At 37.8% G+C, this 25,584-nt stretch overlaps 4 protein-coding genes across 4 annotated transcripts; 2 read left to right on the top strand and 2 right to left on the bottom strand.

The window, feature by feature from the left end:
* Nucleotides 1–526: 526 nt before the first annotated feature.
* Nucleotides 527–11,639, top strand: LOC103984590 (U-box domain-containing protein 44). The gene is made up of 5 exons (XM_009402113.3): nucleotides 527–823; nucleotides 8,199–8,764; nucleotides 8,865–9,174; nucleotides 9,588–11,188; nucleotides 11,321–11,639. Exons 2-4 carry the CDS (start codon nucleotides 8,213–8,215, stop codon nucleotides 11,165–11,167), a joined length of 2,442 nt encoding a protein of 813 aa, XP_009400388.2. The 5' UTR covers nucleotides 527–823; nucleotides 8,199–8,212; the 3' UTR covers nucleotides 11,168–11,188; nucleotides 11,321–11,639.
* A 394-nt stretch (nucleotides 11,640–12,033) lies between these two features.
* LOC135639146 (putative F-box protein At1g65770) lies at nucleotides 12,034–14,423 on the bottom strand. The gene is made up of 2 exons (XM_065152933.1): nucleotides 14,368–14,423; nucleotides 12,034–13,357 (listed from the first exon to the last, which is right to left on the bottom strand). Exons 1-2 carry the CDS (start codon nucleotides 14,421–14,423, stop codon nucleotides 12,034–12,036), a joined length of 1,380 nt encoding a protein of 459 aa, XP_065009005.1.
* Nucleotides 14,424–16,275: 1,852 nt separating this feature from the next.
* Nucleotides 16,276–17,437, top strand: LOC103984592 (2-hydroxyisoflavanone dehydratase-like). Its single transcript, XM_009402115.3, has one exon. The coding sequence runs from the start codon at nucleotides 16,445–16,447 to the stop codon at nucleotides 17,417–17,419; it is 975 nt and encodes a 324-aa protein (XP_009400390.2). The 5' UTR covers nucleotides 16,276–16,444; the 3' UTR covers nucleotides 17,420–17,437.
* A 417-nt stretch (nucleotides 17,438–17,854) lies between these two features.
* Nucleotides 17,855–24,749, bottom strand: LOC135637970 (uncharacterized). The gene is made up of 8 exons (XM_065150876.1): nucleotides 24,483–24,749; nucleotides 22,860–22,958; nucleotides 22,104–22,470; nucleotides 21,023–21,157; nucleotides 20,295–20,377; nucleotides 18,473–18,578; nucleotides 18,229–18,378; nucleotides 17,855–18,150 (listed from the first exon to the last, which is right to left on the bottom strand). Exons 1-7 carry the CDS (start codon nucleotides 24,710–24,712, stop codon nucleotides 18,271–18,273), a joined length of 1,128 nt encoding a protein of 375 aa, XP_065006948.1. The 5' UTR covers nucleotides 24,713–24,749; the 3' UTR covers nucleotides 17,855–18,150; nucleotides 18,229–18,270.
* Nucleotides 24,750–25,584: the final 835 nt, after the last annotated feature.

Genomic DNA, 25,584 nt, shown 5'->3' with positions numbered 1-25,584 from the left:
ATGATTTACATAACAACAATAATACTTGTCAACAATTACAACAGCAGTAACAAACAATACTTGTTTGGTGAAGATTAGGAGTAGGAGAAGGTAAATATTTATTTGTAATTAATTTGATCAAATGGGAGTCTTGGAGAGTGAGATTGAACGACTTCCTTTGATCAAGAAGACCAAACCCCGTGCCACGTGTTGTTTAATTGATGCCAAGTCTTTCCAACCTTTTTCCTTTTAGGGGATTTTACATATCTATCCTTCTAAAATTTGAAAATGGTATAATTATTCTTACAAATCTTAATATGATTATATAAAATATTATATATATATATATATATATATATATATGTATGCACACAAAAAGGTTTTTAGATTTGTAACGATATATATTAACACTAAAAATTAAGCAGAATAATAGATAAATTATTTATTTTGAAGGGATATACCTGTAATTTTGTTTTTTAAATATATTTTTGTTCCTCCCACGGAAATTGTCGGCTTCACTCTTATTTCATTCTCAGAAGCCCCTTCGAGCAGCCGTACAACACCTGCCACCCTTGGACGGCCCCACGACTGGAAGACGAGTCAAACGAGTCGCCTCTCTCTCTCTCTCTCTTCGCCCAATACCGAAGCCTTCTATCTCGCCCGATCCGTCGATCCTTCCTTCCCCGCCCTCCGCCGATCGTTCGCCTCAATCGGCTGCCTTTCTCGGAGACCTCGGCGGCGGGGAGCGGAGGGCATCGGGCGCGAGCCAGGCATGGGTCCAGTGGCAGCGGAAAATTAGGGTTTCCGAGTCGATAAAGATCCCAAAGAAGAGTGGCAGCGAGCGGTATGGTTTCCGATGCTCAATTCTCCTTCACTGCTTCGTTTGCTCCCATAGATCTTGTGGACCTTGCGTCGATGATGGGATGGCAGCTGATTTAGGTGTTGAACTTACATTTGTTGGACTCTAGGACGGTCAAGTCCCGATGCGGACGTGGCTGTATTGGTGAATTCTTCGTGAAAACTGATGAGAATGGATCCTTTTCAAGATTGTGCCCAGTGTCGATATATTTATACGTTGGTTGAGCGGTTGCCTTTGTGTCCAGCGAAATTCAGATGTTTTTCCTAATTATGGACATATATTTATCTCATGGTGCAAATATCAGACGATTATCCTTTTATCAGGAAAAATTTCAGATGGTTAACACATTTATAGAAACCTCAGATCCATTTTATCCATAGAAATTTATTGATACATTGAAACTATGTTAACTGCAATCCTCAAGATAGAGCCAATAAAGATCTTGAAGGTGCCAGCTAGTAAAGCCGTTGCTGATATCGAGGCCTTGGAATCAAATCTTGCCTCCAGCACTTAACGATTGCTTAAAAAGAAATCTAATTCTTTACTGTAATCCCAGGTCACATAATTTGGAAATATTATGAGGAACTACTAATTTAGATTGCATTTCTTGTTTGATAACTTTTCCAAAGGGCAACAGCTGAATATGTCTTTTTTTCCAATTATTTTTATTTTGTTCCAATTCTTCTATATTATGAAATGTTCAATCATATGTTATCTCTCTTGTCATTTTTTCTCTTATCTTTCTCACAGGTCATTATGATTTTTTTTCTTTTCTGAAAGTGCTTTTGTATTTTATATTACATTAAGAATCTATTGCTTATTCTGTAACTTGATTGTCTTACCAACATAAAACCTGTAAGAATAGGATGCAAGGTGGGCATCAAGTTTCTTCTACATTTTAACTTTCCATAGATCTCTTATGCATAAATATGGTTTAGCTGATCCAAATAGGTGTGGCTTGCAAGAAATATTATCTTACATCAAAAGATAGACTAAGCAATGTAAGGTCTCAGGGCTTTAACTTTAAAGGATTAAAACATTTTACCTATTCCCACATGCATAGGCTTGTAAGATAGTGATGTAACAAGTTGTCTAACAGGCAGGTGTTAATAGGAAAGTAATGATATTCTGATTTTTATAGTGGTACAAGGACTAGGGCTTCCAGACCTACAAGCCATGTCCTATATTCATGAGCGGGACTTCTAGTAAATGTAAATTTTTAATTGTACTATCCCAACATCAGATAATATAAAATATAAGAATTAGATTTTTTAATGATCCTAAAGATTTTATGAACCCAACTTCAAATATTTTACATTTACACTATATTACACAAAAATGACATTATCTTTGTAAACTATTTGTCTCCGTGTGTCCTTGCATCTCTATTTTGTTTCCTTACAGCAGCCACCACTTGGATCCATATTTATATTTCATATCCATGTAATTTTGATCTTTACGTTACTCATGATAATAGTAGATACATATCAGCTGTAATTGTAGAGCATGCACTGGATAGATGGTTTAGCAAAAAAGAGGCAAAGGCAAAAGAAAAAAGGTACTAGTTGACATAGATGAAGGAACAGACAGGAGAATGCAAAAGGGAGTAGATGAGGAAAAATGCAATAAATAGAAAAAAATTAATAAGAGGGCATAAGAAAGTGCAAGGAAGACGACAGGAATTTCTTTAATCCTTCAAAATATGAACTTGCTACATATCTGTTCCTGATTGATGATGATTAAGTGACCTTCCAAACTGGGGCGATGATGATATACTCTGTTTGACAGTCCGTAAAGAAACATTCCCAGCACCACTGTTAAACTCCAAAATAGACATGACCGGTAATGTTCATCCCCAAAGCATCATGTGTCAAATTAATTGTCAATATGAAAATGTTTGCAAGATTTAGTACACATTTTGTTCCAATTGAAACCAAAACCTGGAGTTGGCTTTAAGATGCATCATAGTTTCAGGTCCAGTTTCTCCAAGTGTAGTTATTTTCTAGACTAGAAAGATTACTATCATTGATTGGACATTAATTTTGTCAAGATTTTGGAGCTCATTTCTTAAAAATGAGAAAAAGAAGGTGGCTGTGCATGAACATCCCATCATTACATGGTCTGGAGAGTGGCCAATGTAGGCAGCCTTATTGTCGCAAGAAAAGAGACTGTGTGACTCTGACCCTTGACATCAAGTCGCTAATCCTTTTCTATATTACAAGACTCAGTGATTCTTTTTTGTAATTATGCAATACCAAATTTATTGGGTTTGTCTTAAGTAATTTAGTTTTTTGTGCTATAAGTCAACTGCTCTCGCTTAAAGTTGAGGGACCTTAAGATAATTCTTTTGTATTTGGCCATCAGGGATAAAATGCTACCAAAATAAAAATGTATCTCTTAGTCCATTGACATTTATTATGAAAATTTATTCTACCAAAGCTGTATGTTTTTCTTCTTTGCATCTGATAGAAGGATGCCTGGTGGGATTAATTTAGTATTATCATGCACATTGTAAATGCCTAATATAGTTGGACAGACTCCTGATTGGTCAATTGTGTATTATGAGAATGGAATATAGATCCATGCTTTTCAATTATTCACTGAATGGGTTTTGTGCATGATGCTTGGAGATGTATGTATATGTCTTAAGTGTTAGTACTCTTGATTAAAATTAGAAGTTTAGAGTAATGTTTACATATAAAATTTACTAATGTTACAGTATGACAAAGTTTATGCTGACAGAATGCCCTTTGAGGTGCTCAATAGGTCCCTTAAAATTGTTGTTAGGTAACTTGGAGTCTTTGAGTCAAAACATTCCAATAAATTCCTAATGTGTTGTTAGTAAATTAGAATTCCTTTAAGGACCAAGATATGTTGCTTTGAGGCCATTTAGAGGCTCCCAATGGAGTTTTTTGGATGATGATTAATGAAGGATTTCATGTTTTGTCTTTTTGGTTTCTTTTTCTTTCTGTTCACTTTTTATTTTGTTGTTTTCTTCTTCCTTGTATCTAGCCTTCCATATGGGAGACTGCATCATTTGATGTAGCTGTAGCATCCTTTAGTTCAATCTTTCCCTAAGTCAAGTCATTTTCAGAATAAAATCTGGATTTTATCTATATAATTATTTTTTAGTCTTGCACTTTTTCTTGAATTAAGTTATTTCTGTTCATAATGTGAGTTTGAATATATGCTAAGATATGTTTCATTATCAAATTTTTTTTCTATTTCAACACTTTCTGACATCTTTGATGTTTTTTATTGTACTATTACTGAGAAGATAGAAGGAAATATATTTACATGTGTGACCAATTAAATGTAGTTCTATTTGAGGATAAAATGAAGGAATGTCGTTTAAGTTGGTGTTTAAATGTTCAAAGGAGACATTTCGATGCATCGTTTTAACAAGGTGAGGTTTATTAGGATTAGTGGTGTCAGGACCAAAGAGAATCCTGTTAGCAACAGTGATGGCTCTTAGTTTGACTGGTGATGACATAACCATCAATGGAACACAATGGTCGGAGAAGATCAATGTGCTTAACCTCGGATATTGGAGATCTTACAGCTGCTTCTTGTTGTTCTATGTCTATCATGCCTTAAATAATTGTTCCTTTTGGTAAGAAAACTATATTTAAAGGGTATGTGAATTCATGTGTTGGAATATAAGTATATTCTGAAGTTCTGGATCAGAATACACTCTATTTTCTGGATTTGATAGTTGTGTACCTGCCTTCTAAATTTTCCAACTAAATTTTACATCTTTGAACAAAACATATTTACTAAACTGAAATCCATGCATTTTTAATTTCAAATTTTTGTAGTTCTCTTTTTTCATATTGGCATAGTAATCTATATGTATTTATATCTGTCTATCCTATCTTTCTATTGTTTGTGCCTTTATTTGGCTTCGGTATACTTTTTCTTATTATTCTCTTAGTTAAAAGACTTTATCTTTAATGTCTTTTGACCCTTGTCAGTATTCTATACAAACAACTTTTAGCTTGGGCATACAAATATACAATATTATTCACAGAAACAGTTATATAGTTTTGCATGTTATTTAATGCTACACAAATACTAACACAAATATGCTGGTATCTGCAAATATGGCACTTTGACAACAATAGTAAAGCAAGGGTGTCTACTCTTATTGGAAAGTTATATCATTCATCTATTATTGGATGATGCAACTCATAGACATGTACACAAGACAATAAAACAATAATGGGAATATCAAACCATAATTCCAACTATTTGTCACATGGATTTTTTCTTACCATTGAACTCCATCATACCTCTTGGACCTCTTTCAGTTCCAGTTGTGAGATGATGGAATGAGAAAGGTGGTGCCAACTAGCATCTTTAGATACATGTTACTCTAGTGTCTAGATTTGCTTTGGCTAGGACTGTGCACTAACTTTAGAACATCGGTGTTAGTCGTTAACCTGTCATGCAATTCTGCCGTATCTTTGTGGGATCCTTCTTGATCTTGAGCTGTCTTCTGTAGCTAATCCATGTTCATGATAGAAGACTCAAATGGTGATCTTATATTCAATTATGTAGGTGAAGATTACTAGCTAACTTGCATGACCTTATCAAGAAATTAACATTGAATTGACATCTGATTCATTCTTTATAACTTTTTACTATCAGAGCCTCTGGTTTAATTGTATTGTTCTGTGTCAATCACTACCTTAGAATATAGTTGCTATTTCTAGATTTTTCTATCCTTTTTACTATTCTAGTTTCTTTATTAGCATGCCATGAATTTCCTTACATTTCTAAGGGTCACTTTTTGAATAACTTTGCTGCATGTTTTTGCTAAGGGTGTGTTTATCGTCACTATGTTGTTTCTTTTTGTGAAATAAGAAACATAAATACTTTTTTTTCTAATATTTGTTTCTGCTTTCAAGAGTAATTTGATGGTCACTGCTTAGTGCTACTATAGTAAAAGGACAAAAGTTTTCTTGGTGAACCATGAACATGGCATGATCATAGTGATCAGGAGAACAATTATATGATCTCTAGAATCAGTTGAATAATTGCCTGATTTTAGAGATTGTGTGAACTCGTAACCTCTGCATGATGAGTATGACTTTCCAGTTTTGAAAAAAGGTCTCAATTATAATTATGAACCAAAAACATAAATATATCTATCAAATTTATTTTCTTTTTGAGTCTATACCTCAAACATAAACATAGCAAACACACCCTAAAATATCTGTTAACCAATTTTGATGAATTTCATTCTGATTTGCCATATATCTGTAAGTGTCATCTCTGTTGTATGCTAAAATTATTCAGCTTAAATGTGTTGGTCTGAATAACCACTAATTCTTACTTGATTATTACAATTTTTTTAAAATTTTGTCATCCAACCAAATTTGATTATCTTTCATTTGATTCCATTATGTTGTTTGGCCGTCTTCATTCTCAACTATTTGTATTTCCTTTACATGTCTCTACTTGTTTAAATGTTGTAGTCCATCATGAGCTTTCCCAGTTAGCCATCATGTCTTCACCATCAAAGGCATATTTGAGTATTTGATTTACCACATCTTGTAGAAAAATAATAAAATTGAACATTTATGCTTTTCAAAGCAGTTCTTGTTTGCTTGTTTTGTGACAACTTACAGTGTCATCAACTTTTCAAAATATTTTGTTTCAAAAGTTTGGATCTTCCTAGTTGACGTTAAATGTGATTCTATCAAATCTGGTCTGACCCATCTTCAAATAAAACTAACTAAAGTTTGAATGCAAGGAGGTTGGAATTGGATCAGATCTATGTCTTTGTAGCGAAGAACAAATGACTTCATCAAATTCGACCCGCTTAATATGATGCTACATGACAATGGATTGGATTCAGCTGAAGTTTTTTCCCCTTCGCTTTCTCTTTCTGTTCATGTCTCTTGTCTTGGTCAATGTACTTCTAATGCCTAGGCCAACCCATTTATTTAAACAGAATATCAAAGGCCAAAAAGGGTATGTTACAATTGTAGTTTTGATTAAATTTGGTTTGAACCTAGGCCTTTTATTTTTTGTGATAGCAAAGACAGGCCAGACTGGTCTTATTAGATTGTGTTCATCAAAGGATTAACTTTTTGCTTGGTGTTAGCAAGCATTTCTTGTAACATTTTTTTTGGGGGGCTATTTTGAGTGGTCCCCGAAAGATACTATCAACTGAATCATCAACTTTTAATGCATTTAGTTGTCCTTAGCACATCAGCGCGTGTGGATCTTTGTACTTTAGCATTGTGTAGTAACAAGTTTTTACATAATGCTATCTTTGTCTCTTTCTTTATTTTGTGTCCATTAGGAAATTGAAAGGTATGGAACCTAAGCTCGTTGTGAAGGTTTAGGTCTCAACTCTCAACTGGCCTGTCAGTTTCTGTCTCATCTTATCGTCTACCTTTTTAAGTACTCAGCTTATGGAATATCCCATCAGGCTGTGTTGCTGTAATGCTTGTTTTATTGCTTCGTTCGAATTTCTGACATATTTAAAGATGACCCAGTCTGGCAGTCTTCCTTGGGACTGATTCTTCCTACATATCTGTCATGGAGACTGATGGATTATATTCTGAGATTTGTTTAGTAGTACTTTGTATTCTCTCTGAAATTTGCTTGTTTATAACAATTACCTGAGCTTAATCGAAAATTTTGGTGGGGATAAATAATGAGTAAACCTAAACTTTTAGTCCGTGTTTTGTCATGATTGTAAAGTATTTTGTATTTTTAATTTATAATTTTGTCATATATGCCTCTCAGGCATAATACTTTCGTATAGATGTGCTTCAGTTTTACCTGGTTTTTTTTGTATTTTCTACTCTGTGATAAATTGAACTTCTGCCTCTTGCAACTTGAACTTGACTTCAATCAGTTAAATTTTACCATGAGGCCTATATGACATAAGGTCTTGCAATATCTTTATAGGGGGGAAAAAATCTAGGTTTATGCATTCAGGTCACTAACAAGATCGAGGCTATGTTTTTCTCTCGGATATTAATGAATCGTTTTTTTTCTTATCAGTTCAAGGTATTTGTGGGTTTTTTGACACAAGCATATATAGTTGCAACATCCCCGTATATGAAAAGAAAGAGACAAAGCAGTCGCAGATGATAGTCTTAGTTGATATGCGAAATTTCATGCCATGTCATGCCGAATAGAGCAATCCCACACTGGTGTTGGCTGAGCCGATTTTGTCTCCTTTAATTGTCATACGGAACGTGCTGACTGTATTGAGCCGACAACATACTGAAACACCTTATGCTGCCAATATTTAAGACATTTGTTCTCTTCTTTCTTCACATATTTACATACTGTTGGTCATTTTGAAAGCTTCTAAATTTTGTTTCTGTTGTGTTAGGATTCTCTGAAAAGATGGCAGAAAGTTGGGATGGGAACCTCGACTCTGGTAGCCGTTCTGATGAGAGCTATCGTGACAGTTTACATGTCGAGCCTATTTATGACGCATTTCTTTGTCCTCTCACGAAGGAAGTTATGTGGAATCCTGTTACCATAGAGAATGGGCAGACTTTTGAGCGAGAAGCAATTGAGAAATGGTTCAGGGAATGCAGGGACAGTGGAAAGAGGCCAACCTGTCCATTGACACAGAAAGAGTTAAAGAGCACTGACCTAAATCCCAGTATTGCCCTGAGAAACACCATTGAAGAATGGACCAAAAGGAATGACGCTGTTCAGGTTGACAAAGCATGTAGAATACTGTCTCCAGGGAGCCCAGAGGTTGATGTTTTACAGGCCCTTAATCACATTGCACATATTTGCCAGAAAAGCAGGTCGAACAAGCATGTTGTGCGCAATGCAGAGTTAATACCAATGATAGCTGAGATGCTGAAGCATGGCAGCACGAAAGTGCGAATAAAAGCACTAGAAACTCTTCGCATCGTAGCTGAAGGGGATGATGATAACAAGGTTGCCTAATGTTGGGTTTGCAGATGCTCTGGAGTTTTTTGTACTTAAATTTTTACTTCTGTTTTTGGATGTATAAAATATTTAATATGCCATTTTGCAGGATGTTATAGCTGCGGGGGACACCATCCGTACAATCGTGAAATTTTTGTCACATGAACATTCCCAAGAGAGGGAGGAAGCTGTGTCATTATTGTATGAGCTTTCAAAGTCTGAATTATTATGTGAAAAGATTGGTGGAGTTGGTGGAGCAATTCTGATATTGGTTGGGATGGCAAGTAGTAAATCAGAAAACATTTCAACTGTAGAGAAAGCTGATAAGACATTGCAAAATCTGGAGAAGTGTGAAAAAAATGTGAGGCAAATGGCTGAAAATGGCAGACTGCAGCCACTTCTTACACTTCTCCTGGAAGGTGCTTAGCTTCTGTTACTTTTCTCTTGTGTTTTCTATACTGGTTTTGTTCCTTTTTTACAGCTAAGCTAGTTTTCAAGGTTTTTTTTCTTTCTATTCTACAAGGCATATTAGTTAGCTATTACAGAAATGCCCTATAATTTTGGGTTTATCGTGCTAGTGTATTCATTTGTATTGTGTATAACTTGTCTTTTTGTTGCCCAAACATGTTGTTGTGTGGTTGTTCTTTGTTGTGAACTTGCAATCATGGGTTTGGATGGATTAGGTGTCTTAATACAGTTTCTAAATACACAGAGCTTGTTTAGACAAAATGTGTTATGCTTTTATTACTGACTATCTGGCTCTTGTGGATGAATTATTACTGCAGTTTTTTCATTCAATTCTTCTCTCTAAATCACATATAAAACTTTGCAGGTTCAGCTGACACGCAATTGTCCATGGCTTCCTACCTTGGAGAGCTTGTTTTGAGCAATGATGTGAAAGTCTTTGTAGCCCAAACAGCAGGTTCGGCACTAGTTGATGTAATGAAAAGTGGGAGCAAGCAAGCTAGAGAAGCTACCCTCAAGGCTTTGAATCAGATATCCTCTTATGAAGGTAGTGCAAAGATACTTATTCAAGCAGGCATCCTCCCCCCGCTTGTCAAGGACCTATTCACTGTAGGCATTAACCAGCTACCAATGAGGCTGAAAGAGGTATCTGCAACAGTTCTTGCCAACATTGTGTCTTCTGGTGCTGATTTTGAGTCCATCCCCCTTGATCAAGATCATCGGACTTTAGTTTCTGAAGACATTGTTCACAATCTCCTCCATCTGATTAGTAACACTGGGCCTGCAATTGAATGCAAGCTCCTTCAAATTCTTGTTGGGCTCACAAGTTCTTCCACCACTTTCATGAATATAGTTGCTGCAATAAAAAGCTCCGGTGCTACCATTAGCCTCATTCAGTTTGTTGAAGCTCCACAGAGGGATGTGCGAATGGCTTCTATAAAACTTTTGCACAATATTTCACCTGATATGGGTCAAGAGCTGGCTGATGCTTTTCGTGGTACTGCTGGCCAGCTCAGCAGCTTGATTAATGTCATTGCAGAGAACAACGGTATCTCTGAAGAGCAAGCAGATGCTGTCGGTCTACTGGCTAACCTTCCTGAGAGGGACTCTGATTTAACCAGGAGGCTTCTGGATGAAGGGGCCTTCAAGATAGTGGTCTCCAAAGTGACAAGTATCAGGCAAGGGATCACTCGTGGGGGGGGCCGTTTTGTCACTCCTTTTCTCGAAGGGCTCGTTAAGGTTCTCTCAAGACTCACATACATTCTGGAGGGTCAACCTGAGATCATTGCTCTTGCTCGTGAATACAATCTTGGTGCACTTTTTACTGATCTGCTTCAGATGAATGGGCTTGATAACGTGCAAACAGTCTCTGCACAGGCACTGCAGAATCTCTCCAAGCAATCAAGACATCTGACAAGGATCCCAGTTGTTCCGGAACCAGGATTCTGTTGTACTATATTTCCTTGTCTGGGTAACCCGCCGGTTATTAATGGGCTGTGCCGAGTCCATCATGGTTTCTGTTCAGTAAAGGATAGCTTCTGCTTGTTGGAAGGGAGGGCAGTAGAGAAGCTGGTAGCTTGTTTAGATCATGCTAATGTGAAGGTTATTGAGGCTGCCTTGTCAGCTTTGTGCACTCTGTTGGATGATGGGGTGGACATTGAACACGGAGTGTCAGTCTTGGATGATGCGGATGGGATTAAACCGATTCTAGAGATATTGCGAGAGAATTGCACAGAGACACTCAAGCAGCAAGCTGTGTGGGCAGTTGAGAGGATTTTGAGGAAAGAGGAGATCGCTTATGAGATTTCAGGAGATCAAAATGTCGGGACAGCATTGGTTGATGCATTTCGTCACGGGGACTATAGGACGAGGCAGATCGCAGAGCGAGCACTGAAGCATGTGGATAAGTTGCCCAACTTCTCTGGGGTCTTCCCAAAGATGGGGTGATGAGAGGTTGAAGGATGGAAGGTTTGTATGAAGAGCATGTAAAGTTATTTTATTTTTCTCATTTGTATGTTTATGGAAAAATCGATAATACATTTTAGATCGGTTGCATGTTGAGATTCCATCTCAAGATTGCATTCTTTTTTTTTTTTTCAGTGTCCTGGTGAGGAGTTAAGAGGCTGTTGATTTTATGGTGTTAATTTATGTTTGGACCGTCGAGGGCTTCAGTCAAAAGACTCGGTTGTGGTGTTTACAAAAACATCACATCTGCACCAAAAGATGCACACAAATTGCTTAGCTTCTCCAGAATCTCCAACGTTGAACTGATGGCTGCAACAAATCAGATGCTTTGATTGTATGTATGTTTGTGACTTTGTCCATTGTTGTTTGTTTTTCTTTACAAACTGGTCAGCAATCCTTGTATGTGCATATTCTTTTTCTCTGAATGAATTAGTGTGAATTACGAATTGCTACTTTTCCGTAGAGTTAGTCATGGGGTAAGCATGCAGTTTGCTCATGTTCTGGTCGTCTTGTGATGAGTGTCTCGAATCCTATCAGTCACTGCTTGTTTTTGCCCAAGAATTAGTATCGGTTTCTTTTAGAAAACAATTTCAATTAAAATTTCTGTTTTTGTTTAATGAGTAGGTTACCAAATGGATGTCTCGAATCCATTGTACGTCTCAACATGAATTATCGGTGATCAGAAGTCTGGGACTAGCATGGGTTGAAGAAACGTAGCAATTTGAGTGATGAGATATGCAAGTACAAGATCTCAAGCTTATCTGTTTTCCTAAAGTTTGAAACCATTAACATTCTCGCCAGCGATCGAATTCAGATACAACACACCAAATTTAGCTTCACCAGCATCTCTATCGCAGGTTTGTTGTAACCCAAAGAGGAGACATCGCATCGGATGGAGACCTCTCCCACTCCAACAAGACCTCAAAGCCGCCGCCATCTCTACGGAACGCCTCGATCCGATGAACTCCAGCTCTTGCACGGCCGCCACCTCGTCGACCGCCGCGCGCACCCCAGAGGTAGACGCAGTTCTCTCTGCATCCTTGGAAGTCCCCGACGTCAACCAACCAACACTGTCTCTCCGTCCAAAACACCGCCCGCTCACCGACGCTCTCGACCTTGCTCCACTCCGGCGACTCTCCTCTTACATCAACCCTAAAGGCTTGGAAGAATTCCCCATCATCATCCTCGGGAGTCTCATCGCCATGAGCGTACCTCGGATCACAAGTCACCAAGAGCAGCTCCCTGCTCGTTGTGCACGCCAAAGAGAACAGCGGTGCAAGGCCGAGTGGCACCGTCACCGTCAACAACGGTGCCGGTGGCCTCGACGGGTCCGCCATGTCGAACATGTACAAGTTACTGTGCCCGTCGAGGACGTACAGTCTCCCTTCGCGGTGTGCCATCGACCATGCGCGAGCCGCGAGAACGTCTTCCAGCGTCGTCCACGCCTTGTCTCCCGGCGTGCAGTAGATGACATCCCGAGAGTGGAGAATCGAGATGAACACGAAGCAGCCTTCGTCATTGCCGGTCGAGCTCGGGTTCGTCGGCAGGAAGACCTCCCATGGGTAGACCACGAAGGACATGTTGAAGCCCAGCTTGTCCCTCCTTCCCTTGTGGTCGGTGACCTCGTAGTTCCGGAGATCAGGGGAGACGCGTGCGGCACGCAGGCGGTAGAAGTCGGCCGTAGACGGGAGGTCGATCTGAACTCCGGTGATGGGGTTCAGCAAGCAAAGAGCGGTGGTCGTGATGTCAAGCATCACCAACCATCCATGGGCAGAATTGAGGACGATCTTGCCGTAGGATTCAGCGAGGGAGAGGGCGTGGACTTTGCCGGTGGAGAGGCTGAAGAAGGAGCGGGCGTGGGTGAAGGGGTGGTACGGGAGCATCAACAGTGGCGGCTGCGGGCGGAGGTTGGCGGGCGTCGCAGCGGACCGCCATGAATTGCACACGGAGCGGAATCGGATGTAGTCGGAGATGCGGACCAGCTTCGCAGCTACGAGATGGAGAAGGTCGTGAGGGAGTCGGGACCAACCCGCAGTCCCGAGAGGAAGAGGTGGTGGATTTTGGATCAGCCGAGCGCAAATCAGTGTGCACAGGGTACGATTTCTTTCAGCGTCATCGAAGTCACGCCTCCTCACATGAGTTTGTCCTCTCCATTTCCAATGCAACCAAAGGCTACATGACAAAGTCAATAATAGTAATCAATTAAGCCATAGATTATTTATTTATCGTTTACTGTCTATTGCATGCTTATCATCTTCCATCTGTCCGCTATATATATATATATATATATATATATATATATATATATATATATATAAAGAGAGAGAGAGAGAGAGAGAGGAAAAGTGAGCCTGACTCAATTTTGCAATAAGGTGAGAAAACAATTAGTAATTGATTGTGATAATTATATATAAAAGATGACCTTGTGGAGTCATCTCAAGCTTGTCTATTCATACATCTAAAGGCATATTATAGGTACAGTTGCTTCACTATAACATTACGAGAGTAGTGCATTATACAATAAATAATAAAAATTATAAAATCAATATTATTATAAGATAAGAAATTCTAGGATAAAAATTAAGATTTAATTATTATATAAAAATCTCATGCATCGCTAGATTTTATTAGGATAATAACATTAAAAAAAAACTTTGAGTACTAATAATTATTTTAATAGTTCATACATATCTAGGTTTTGGAAAAGTAGTAAAATGTAAAAAAAAAAAAAATTCTTTGAGTAGTGAGTATAAAAATTAGGATTTTTTTTCCTAATGGACGAAAAAATGTTTTAAAAAAAGATAGAGAAATTTTGACAAAGAGAAATGGAAAGATAATAGAAGATCGACTTGTGTGCGATGGATTTATCGAGTTTATAGTTTGATCTTATTAATTTTGGTCATCGATATAACCCGAAAATATTGATGCGATCAAATGTTTTTTTTTGTTATTATCGCCTTTGGAAAAATAAAAAAACACAATGAGGGGATATAGTCCAAAATTCTAACTCAAATAAAGAAAATTCTCTTGAAACTAAAATATGTTGGTCTCCCATACTAGCAAAACATTTCCCATGATCAAATTAGTATTTATAAGTTGGAAATGGGAGCTCTCAATCATCGCTATTAGACCCCAATAACGGTGGCGTATCACAATTGAAGTAGCCTGTGGTCTTTGCTCACCGCGACACAGAGTAATCTCTTGAATCGTTTCTGCTCGTCTTTGACTTTTTAGCCATTCCAGCCGTCAAAGAGGAAGACGGTAATCTCACTCGGTAGCCGTATCTATTTCCGGTCGGCAATCTGTGACCGATCCATTGTGGCCTGGTCCGAACCGTATTCTCTGATGCATCGTGGTTCGGGTCGGGCGCGGCAATTCGGGTCCGAATACCCGCTTCGTTATCAGCTCCCCCTCCCTCCCTACATATAATAACAGTGCACCTATTCTTCGTCGGATTCAGTGCACCAACAAGATGCAGTGTGTCTTAATACAAACAACAATGACGAGCACAGATTTGGTCTGTCACTAGAAAGATCTTGATAGGGCCATTTAGAGAGTTAAAATGTGGATCGGAGGTCGCGTAGCTGACGCCAACCTATTCAGAACGCAACTTTAGATAAGTGGAATGTAAATCCAAATAAGATCATGCGCTCAAACTAATCTTGCAGAAAGATATGGACATGGACGTGTAGTGAGGTACTGTCAAATAGTTGCGACCACATTAATGAAAACGAGGAAGGAAGCTTTGTTTAATCATGGCAGTACCCATCCACCACCTAAAAGTTAAGCTTTGGCACGCAGATTTGACTAAGGCACTCCAGCAGATTACCACAAACCAAGGAGATTGGAATGGAGGAGGTGGTCACCACTCTTATCGATTCACATTCATTATTTCTCTACACCTAAAAGACTGTTTAGTGGATATGTGTGTATGACTCCCATCAACGCAAAGGTATTGCTCTTATTATGATTATTCTGTTAGATTTTTATGACACTTTATAATTGGATAAGATATATGATTGGAGGAAATCTTCTAATATCTTATTGTAGACCCTTTGTTACCTAAAATAAGACATAAGGACCGAGGAGATACACTTACTGACGTTTACACACACATCTCTCTCCTTAATTTAGTTGGTCCTGTGAAAGGATAGGAAGAGAGAAGAAAGGATCTACTACTCATTGTAGATTGATAGCGATCTGGATTAAAGACTGTATCTTGCAGATCAAATAAAAATATATAAACATATGTATGCATCGTTAAACTAGATCAATGTATTTGATTTTAATCTTGACATAAAAGATATTTCGGTATTTTAATATAACGTATTACATAATTTTATGCTTATATATTCATATCATGGAAAAACAAGGGTATCTTTCTTGGTCACCCGGATTTATATTATTCGAGGTTTGAAGAGGATTAATGCCATTCAACCTTATCTTATGCGTTATTTATATTATCAAAAAAGTTGTCTAGAATTAATTTCTTTGTCGGCAAAATGTATATTCGGAAGAGTTGATTGTAGGGTCTCTGTCATTGTAAAGGAACTTTAGGTGTGCACACCTCACATGACCTAACCAAGCTTGCTTGTATTCTATGCATCCACACATATCACAGATGTGAATCGACCACGGACGGAAGAAAAGACATGAGAAAACCGAGCCAATTTAAGTGGAAGCAGTCACCCTCACGGAAAAGGAGGGGAATGCTTTTGGCAACACCTCATTTTGTGCAAATACCAAGTCAAACGCCCACCACATTCCTGACAAGTAGTGCTTTTACATCAGCTTCGTAGCATATGAATTGTGCTATCTGTGGAGCGGAAATGAATGTACACTACTTACCTAATAGATGCTAGATTGAGTTAGCAGCAGATATTATAGCCAAAATTGTACTCTATGGAGACTGTTCTTTTAGATTTTGTATCTATCCGATCATATTGTCTCTCCGTGTGAATCTGTCCTTCTACGCATGTTGGTGCGCAGCCCCCCCATGAGATCTATCTTTCTTCGTCGACTCTCTCTATTTCTATTGAACAGTTTCTCACTGTGTGTATCTTTCTATATAAGTTCTCGTGCGGTTTCTTTCCCCACCAACAATCTCTCTCTCTCTCTCTCTCTCTTTCTCTCTCTCGCTCCAGTGTGCCAATCTATCTTTATAAGTACGTGTGAAGCTTCACCAAGAAGGAGAAAAGTTATTGCGAGCCTACGCTGATCCTGGTGGACTGAATAGCTAATACGAACATCCTTTCTGTAATGGCTAGACTAATTCCCGCCGTAGTCCATGACTTCTCTCCTTACTTCCGTGTCTACCAAGACGGCTCCATAGAAAGGCTTGTCACAGAGGAGCACACGCCGGCGTCGATCGACCCCCACACGGGCGTTACATCCAAGGACATCTCCATCTCCACCGACGTCTCGGCGCGTCTCTACCTACCCAAGCTCGCAGAGGCTCGCCACAAGCTTCCGCTCGTCGTCTACTTCCGCGGCGGCGCCTTCTGCATGATGTCATCCTCCTCACCCACTCTCCACGCCCACCTCAACTCCCTCGTCGCCGAGGCCAACGTCGTACTGGTCTCGGTGGACTACCGGCGAGCCCCGGAGCACTGCATCCCCGTCGCCTACGACGACTCCTGGGCCGCGCTGGAATGGGCGGCCTCCAACCGCGGCGCCGGCGCCGAGCCCTGGCTGGTGGACCACGTCGACTTCGACCGAGTGTTCCTGGCCGGCGATAGCGCCGGCGGGAACATAGCGCACAACCTGGCCATGCGTGCAGGTGAGAGGGAGCTGCCGCACGGCGTGAAGCTGTCCGGGATCGTGCTGGTGGACCCTTACTTCTGGGGCTCAAAGCCGACGGCGTCAGAGGAGGCCAACCCGGAGATGACTGCCCGTCTCGACCAGTTGTGGCCGATGGTGTGCCCGTCGTCAGCGAGCGGGAACGACGACCCGCGCGTCAACCCGGTGGCGCCCTCGGCTCCGAGCCTGGCCGGGCTGGCTTGCGCGCGTCTGCTGGTTTGTGCGGCGGAGAAGGACGCCATGAGGGACCGGGCCAGGATCTACCACGAGGCTTTGAGGAAGAGCGGATGGAGTGGGGAGGTGGAGATGTACGAGACTGCAGGGGAGGATCATGGTTTCTATTTCTCTCATCCTAATGGACAGAACGCTAAGCTGCTCATCAAAAGAATTGCCACCTTCTTATGCAGCACAAGCAAATTGGCCATGTACAAGTGATATATATATATATATGTATATATATATATATATGTATGTATATATATATGTATATATATATATAAATATGTATGTATATATATAAATATGTATATATATATGTATATATATATATGTATATATATATGTGTGTATATATATATATGTATATATATATATATATGTATATATATATATATATGTATATATATATATATGTATATATATATATATATATGTATGTATATATATATATATGTATGTATATATATATGTATGTATATATATATATACATATATATATATATATATATGTATGTATATATATGTATGTATGTATATATATATGTATGTATATATATATATGTATATATATATATATGTATATATGTATATATATATATGCTGATGTACTATATTGTTTTTGATGAATATCGATAAAAAATATGAGCAGTATTGAACTTTAATAAGCATACAGTGAATATATTACTGTTCTTTAAACTACGAAATGTTAATTTATAAAGGAAAATGTAGCTGTCCGGGCATACCTCACATGTGGATTCCACAAATCAGATCTGTATTGAAGTTAATACACCCACAATACCCTCATGTAAATACATCACTAATCGATCTCAAGATGTATTTTTGGCGTGATAGTTGGTGTGCACAAGTGATCACGGCGCAGTCACCTTTTCCACAAGTAATCACCTGGATTGGGAGAATGGAGATATCATGGTGAAGAGGAAAGGATCCTGCGATGGCATTGAAGCAAAAGGTTACACTCCATCAATTGAAAACATCCGAGGCCAGTTAGATAAAAAGCAAACTACCGGGGGAAGACTGAAGCATTCGCTGACTTTGTGGTAATGTGCTCAGTCAGATGTGTTAGTTGAAGGTTGGGTTTGTAGCTTCCAATTCTCAAATTCGGCGCAATTTAACATAAATGAACTTGCATTCTGATGCCCACCACCTCCATAATTCTGCAAGAATTATATGCCAAGATGAGCTTTGTAGAAAGATAAATGTAATGAGAAATGTAATGAGAAACGAGTCGGTACAGAGAAAGAGGACTGCCTTTGAGATTGGTGTCGTGTCTTCTGAGTCCACACTTCTTAGGCTAATTTTCAGCATATGGTCGGTGTTAAGTTCGGGCACTTTGTACACGACAGCTCCAATGCCCCTGGGATTATAATTGAAGATTAAAGAGCATAAGAATAAGAATGGGAAGTTTTGAAGCCAAAACATGCAAACAAACCAAATTATGTCTTCTCACAACAATAATGCTTCCAAATGCAATAAATGTTGGGAGATAAATTTAAATATATATTACTGATGCTATAGCAAATGCAGGAATTGAATGACAAATAAATCTAATGTAATCGGCAAGATCACAAAAATTTTGTAGGATGGATGTCTTTAGAAAGTATGTAATAACCATTATTAAACTGATAGAAAAAAACAATAAAAATAGGTAAAAAATCTTAGCTATAGTTTGAGGCCCGATTTCATAATTATTATACAGGACCTTATTTGAGGAATTTTGCAATATACAAACCTTGTATGATAAACCACTATATTATACAAGCCGAGGTCAGTCAGAGTAATGACCATATTTATGAGATTGGGCATGTTGTGGTCATGACACTACTCTGGGGCTTTTCATGAGGCAAAACATGTTCATACTAGATAGTGAAAACATCCTAGTCGTGTTTGCCTGATTGAAAATAAATTAATCCCAACATCCAAGGGTGTAGTCATTTTTATTATCAGAAGTAATGAAGAAACATGAAAATGACTTTAAGGTTTGAAAGTTAGTGCAGCTTTGTTGAGCATTGAATTATACTACAACTAACTCTAAAATTCAGTTGCATGTTTAAATACTTTATGAGCCATTGAGATTTAACATCCGTTTCCTTCACAAAAAATAGATTAATCAAACATGATTTGTATCAGATCATAATGGCAGAAAAGAATGGAGGAATTAGAAAAATAACAAAAGCTTTGTACCATTTGAATTCTCATATATAACTTAGCCTGGATAATTACTGATTTCACAATGGCTACATTTTATGAGTGATAAAGAAACTAACATTCTGCAGTATGTTATGGAATTCCCTTGTTATGTTCTGATCTCATGCTGTGGTGCTAGGTTGGCTATGAAAACACAATACTTATCTAGAAATTCTTCTACTATCAAAATGCCCAAGTAATCCATTATTCTGCAGGTATGAACCCTTACGATAGTTCATAACAATATATATAAATCTACAATGCTTATCTTAGCTTATGTCTTCTACTTTTAGAATAAAAAATATCTGCATAAGAATATTAAGCAGTAAAAATAATATAATCTCAATCTGCAAACTTCAACAAAATTCTAACTAGCTAATTAAGATTGGGAAAAAGACACCATGTTGCTTGATCAAATTAGAAAATAGGAAAAGGTGAATAACATTATTTGATGATAATATCCTCGAACAAAACTACATATTAACTCTAAGCCACATAAAAGCATATAAAAGCTATCAAAGTTAGCATGTAGATTAGCTTGGTACAGTTCAGAAATTTAATGTACAAAACCTACATTTCATCCACGATATCATAATAAACAGAATTAAAAATTGGAATCAGGTAGAAATTAGTCATTCAATTATATAATAATTGAAACTGGATAGGATGATCGTGGATCAAGGGGTCGATGTATGAACCATCAGAAAGTTCACTTTCTTAATATTAATCATTCACTTTCTTGTACATGAGGTGATGGAATCACTAGTAATCAGACGAGATGGTTCCTAGAGTGTATTGCATACCCAAAAAAATTGATTTCGGGGTAGCAGAAGAGTAAGTTAACAAGAATATTAGAAAAAGAATAAAAAAATATTAGTTAGTTGACCTGAGTCCTAGATTTTGGCTCTTAATAGCCAGCTGGTTCCCTAGTTCACTCCGCAGGTCTGAGATGTGATCAGCATTACCAGCCTGTGTAGCAAGAGTCCACAAACATAAAACATTATCATAAAGTAAACAGCATTGAGATAACTGATACCCTAAAAAGAGAAGCACTGACAAAACTGATATGTTCAGGCTTGGTTGCACTTCCACAAGCACAACCTGATGGTGCATGTTAAAGAAAGTTGGCAAATGTGATTAAATGCAACAGAAGAGTAAAAAGTCTTGCCAAGACCAAAAAGTATAAACAATTTCTTATCAAATAATAGATGCCTAAAAAGGTTCCTGAATTATATTCCTCACAAAAGCATGCGGCCTTGCATAGAAATTTGCCTGCTTGATACATCGTTAATGCTTGGCAGTGCAGAATATTTCAGTCTTAACTATGATTAAGTGTCTGAGAATTTCAGGGGAAAAATACAGTAACTTGAGTGGAAAAAAGGAGACACAAACAAAATAATATGAAGCAAACTCAGCGAGATGTAGCGAAGAAAAAAGAAATCATCTGCTGCATATAAGCAAGAATTTTTTTTTTATTAGGATACGATAAATCTTCAATATTCAGGCCAAGTTTGTTCGTCCTCAAGTTAAAGAGAATTAATAAAGAAAGTTTGGCCAAATAAACAATTTAAGCGCGACATGTTAAGAGCAAGGATATAAATGAAAAACTTTTACCAAGCACTGTCCAAATAGTCCATTGCCTAGTCGAATTTTATATGACTGCTGAAGAACTTCATTGATTAATCTCTGCTTATGTGTGAGAGTTTGCTTGCCAACACCAATGACATGCTCAGGGTCCAAGGCTAGTAACTGTCACAATTCAAATTGTCAAAATTGTACTGCAGCAAGCAAGCTTTAAGCATTATGCAACCTACTTAGAAGAGATGAAATCAAATAGCAGCCTGACCATAGAAATAAATGAAGTACTTGAACTGCAACCTAATTAGAAGAGATGGAATCAAATAGCACTATGAAGATTTTGTGTTCTTTCTACCAGAGACATTGTAACAAGTAGATAGACAAGATCAGGTCACTTGTTTTTTCAAGTCAGGAAAATCTAAATTTTGAAATAAGTTCCAAATCTGATGGGTTCTTGGACATACCTAGAAGCCAAATGCTTAGAAGTAAATTTCCATAGCATGTACAGTGCCTACATAAGTGAAACCTGATTAGCTGCTTCCTATTACTTTCTTTTTATTATGGATATATTTTATTTTCATTTTTATTAGATATAATAAGTCTAGAAACCCAAATTATCATGTTACATCCTTTTAAAAATTTGGTGACGCAGCTCTGCTTCCATCGTCTATACTTAAATCATCCCCTCTTATTTCCTCTACCACCCTTTGATCTTCCGTCTTTTTTCTTCTCCATTTCTTATTAACCAACTTGTGCAACTACTGTGGGTGTAAATTTGTTAATATGATATCTTAGTTCTTAAAACCAAATATTGGAACAAAAAAGTAATGTTAAGGAAAAATAATACACATACATGAATGTAACATACATGAATGTAAGGGCAACTAGTTTATAATTAAGATTAGCTATCACAGAAACATACAACTGGTAGATGCAATATTATAAAAGCTAAGAGTTTGCATGTAAAAATAAGAAAAGAATATGAAATACAAAAAGGAAAAAAAATAAGTATTAACATAATGAATACACAGAATTTGACATCTATCTTATACATAATAATTTTCAAGAAAATAAGAAATGTTGTTATTCCAAGAAAGCTAATAGAAAGTCCATTTACCTGGTCAAATACAGCTGAATTCACATTAACATTGTACTCTATGTTCATATCTTTTAAGCCACTAGCAAAAGCTTTGCTATATGGAAGTGCCCACCTCCAAAGATCTCCATCCTCAACATATTTGAAAAGCTTATGTACTCTCTCAATCTTGCTGTCAGATACTAAGTTAAGTCTGCCCTTCATATGATGCTGAATTTCAGGATCTTTTGAAATATCATCACATGCTAAAAGTTTCTCCCTGAAGAAGTCAAATGCAATTGTAGCACCACTCTGATTCATATCAATGACCTTAGTCACATTCTGGCCAGTCAATACGTTTCCACAAAGGTCTTCAAATGCAGTCTTATGATGATCTAGGATTGTCACACTAAAGAAAGGAAAACAAAAGACAAAAGAAATATTTACTAAGATTGAAAAGCATTGCTTAGAGAATACTGTAAAGTTGTTGATAACAGAAAATCATATTTTAGCATGTGCATGCAAGCAACAAAAATCTTGTATCTGAAAAGACAAGATGCTCGTATGTACTCGATTATTGTAATATATCTTTGGAACTGAATCATTACATGCTTATTCTCACTCATAAAGAACAGATATTTCAGTAATTCTTCCAACTCTCAGAAATCAGAACAACTCATTTTCTCAAGCAATAGAAAAATAGATTAAAGCATGTTAACTACCATTCAAGCAAGATCAAAATACCAATGTAGCATTTATTACTGATAAACAACAAATTCTAGAGGTTCAGAGACCAACCTCTCAACTTTTGTAGATATTTCAGCAACAAAGCCAGAGAGTCCAACAAAATCCAAGAGGTAGACATCACTGATTTCATCTAGAGGAAGATCATTAGCCCTGGAAGAAAAATCAAGGATAAGTTACTTTTGTTGTGATTCAAGATAATGCAGGAGATGATTGGCGATCCAGTGGTGACAAATAATATCTTCATACATCCTATCATAGGCTGTTTCTCAACTTTGTTAAGTTTCAGACTATTAATGATGGGATATGCATGCCAAATAATACGTATGTTGTGATCTACAAATAATTATCCTTCAGTTGTTTTTAGAAAAGTTTCACGGACTCATCCTCTATATGAAGATACAACTAGTAGGCTAAAGTACTCTACAATCTTCTGTCAACAGATAATCTGACTAACAGGTGCATCTTTCAAAACTCTACCTTTTAAAATTTTTGAAGGTATCAAATATATATATATATATATATATATATATATATATATATATATATATATATAAAATATAGATAAAGTTATATTCTCTCCTTATCCATTCCTTTAGCTCTAGTTGAAAGAAGTAAATCTGAAGATAATTAATCAGCGAGGACTTAGTAATTTTTCAGAGGGTAGACTGTCAAAAACCAGTAGATGTTTTACCCTACATTGATAAGCTAATCAAGAGGATCTATCTAAAGATACAATTTTTAATAGTAATATAAAGATACGACTTAATCATCTCAATTCCATATATTAGATGGTCAAGACATTTTATCCCCTATGGGATGCCCTCAGGTCGAATTTTACATCACACAAGCTGTGTATTTTCTCACCATTATGGTGGATGGTACTCCTTCATGTGGTTTGTAGGCTTAATTGTGCTTGGTGGGTCATGTATCCTACTTGTGATGTTGGATGCGTTACAGTACTTGTAGCCTTTAATACAGAACCATCTGACCTTTCCTCAAAACGAAAAAAGTCAAAAACACATGACTTTTCTTCTTTAAAAGGAAGAATAATCACCCCATATAATGGATACTCACCCCATAAGAATCCTATAAAGGAAGAATATTTAAAAGCTGTGGAGGACAATAAAGCATTTTGCTGATTATGACGACAAGCTGCTTTATAGGTTCCTTAAAAAGATAGATTCTTCAAGGATATTAACCCGTTGCTCTCACCTCATGCACTTTTCTTCTTTTGACATTCTCTGTCATATTCCGCATCCATATGGTGTTGGATGTACAATTTGATCTTATTATACTCCACCTCCAGGACCACAATCCAAAGATAAGTAAAACTTACATTGCTGTAGAATTTCTTGAGCTATCTTGTTTCGGTTGCAGTGTTCACCCTAGGGTATAAAGCAGTGATTTTTAGGGTAACCTGTCCATGTAAGCATGTAACAAGGAAGAGCCAATCCACCTAACGTGCAAATCCGCCAGAGGATTTGCTGTGGTATGGTGACAAATTTGCACTTTCTACAAGGAACATAAATTTTGGATGGTTGGATCAGTTTTTTCACATGCAAGCGACAACGTCTAAAGAAAGCAGTAACGGAAGGGTAATGTGACAATGATGCGAGTGAGAAAACAACGGTAGGACGCTAGCAAAGCAAGAGAGGATGGTTCGAAACTTTTGACCTGATGGGGTCGTAGACGGCGTTGGGGAAGAAGAGCACCGGCAGGGAGGTGGCGGAGAAGTAGAGATGGGCGGCGAGGGCCGCGAAGGCGCCGTCCGGGCACGGGTAGTGGTAGAGCACGGCCGACTTCTTTAGCGCGCTTTTCATGCCGCGGCCGGGAGACTGGCTCGAGAGGAGAGAATATGACGAGCGGCGGAGCGCTGAGGCAGCGACGGTAGCGGCGGATTGCATCAAAGAGAACGCGTGAGATTTGGGACCGGAATTGTATGGGCTCGGAACCGATATATGAGTACTGTATCGCTATTTTATATCGTGCAAAACACCGTTATAAGAGGAAGAAAACGAATTAATGGTCATTCTACAAAGAACCCAATAAAAAAAATATGTTAAAAAATCAATAAATAAATAATGATATCATCTCTCTAAATACAAAAAATATTTAGATAAATAATAATAGCATCTCTCTGATTTATCGTTCATAAGTCTTTGAGGAGACATCATAAGATATCAAAAGTTCGAGTTTGCTGTAAGAGCGAATGGTAGAGTAAGTTGTCTACCGTTGTCTCAAACCATTCAGTGGAAATCAAACCACGCGACCAAAGAGACATTCTGGTGCATATGATGCCAATACAAGACTTCACTCTGACCAAAGAAACATACGAATACCATTACCAAGAGAATTCATATGTTCAGTTTGATCTAAGTTCCATCACAGAGCCACAGACAATTGCAATGTAATCAGTATTCAGATGGTGTGACTAAAGAAAAGCAACCATTAAGTGATGATGCATCAAAATTATTCAATAAAAAACCAGTCCTAAAAGTAATCATCATTTTCTGTTTGAGTTCCACCAGCTAGTTTCAGTTTCCCATTCCCAGAGTTCCCTCTCCCTGCATGATAGAAAGATAGATTTAGGAGTCAGCACTCTAAATGACAAGAAGGTAAATTCCACAGGCAAAGAAAGTAGGATGCAGCAACAGAGTACTGGGCAACATAAATTACCCTTCCTGATAAACGAGCAAAACATCTCTATTTGGTGTGTATAACAAGTCATACATGTCAACTTCTGTCTGTGACAGAAAATAAATAGACCAATCAAATG

Source organism: Musa acuminata, chromosome BXJ3-5 (assembly GCF_036884655.1).
Source record: "Musa acuminata AAA Group cultivar baxijiao chromosome BXJ3-5, Cavendish_Baxijiao_AAA, whole genome shotgun sequence".
Classification (NCBI taxonomy): domain Eukaryota; kingdom Viridiplantae; phylum Streptophyta; class Magnoliopsida; order Zingiberales; family Musaceae; genus Musa; species Musa acuminata.
Note: the sequence above shows the minus strand (reverse complement) of the source record. Positions and strands in the feature narration are given on the sequence as shown.

Bases quoted from the DNA above. Each gene is read 5' to 3' on its own strand.
- LOC103984590 (XM_009402113.3), top strand. From the start codon at position 8,213: ATGGCAGAAAGTTGGGATGGGAACCTCGACTCTGGTAGCCGTTCTGAT. The intron at 8,765-8,864 runs GTTGCCTAATGT...GCCATTTTGCAG, and splicing joins AAGGGGATGATGATAACAAG to GATGTTATAGCTGCGGGGGA. The intron at 9,175-9,587 runs GTGCTTAGCTTC...AAAACTTTGCAG, and splicing joins TCTTACACTTCTCCTGGAAG to GTTCAGCTGACACGCAATTG.
- LOC135639146 (XM_065152933.1), bottom strand. From the start codon at position 14,423: ATGGCTAAAAAGTCAAAGACGAGCAGAAACGATTCAAGAGATTACTCT. The intron at 13,358-14,367 runs GTGAGCAAAGAC...TTTGTCATGTAG, and splicing joins AGAGATTACTCTGTGTCGCG to CCTTTGGTTGCATTGGAAAT.
- LOC103984592 (XM_009402115.3), top strand. From the start codon at position 16,445: ATGGCTAGACTAATTCCCGCCGTAGTCCATGACTTCTCTCCTTACTTC.
- LOC135637970 (XM_065150876.1), bottom strand. From the start codon at position 24,712: ATGCAATCCGCCGCTACCGTCGCTGCCTCAGCGCTCCGCCGCTCGTCA. The intron at 21,158-22,103 runs GTAAATGGACTT...GAATTGTGACAG, and splicing joins ATTCAGCTGTATTTGACCAG to TTACTAGCCTTGGACCCTGA. The intron at 18,379-18,472 runs GCAGTCCTCTTT...TAATTCTTGCAG, and splicing joins ACACGACACCAATCTCAAAG to AATTATGGAGGTGGTGGGCA.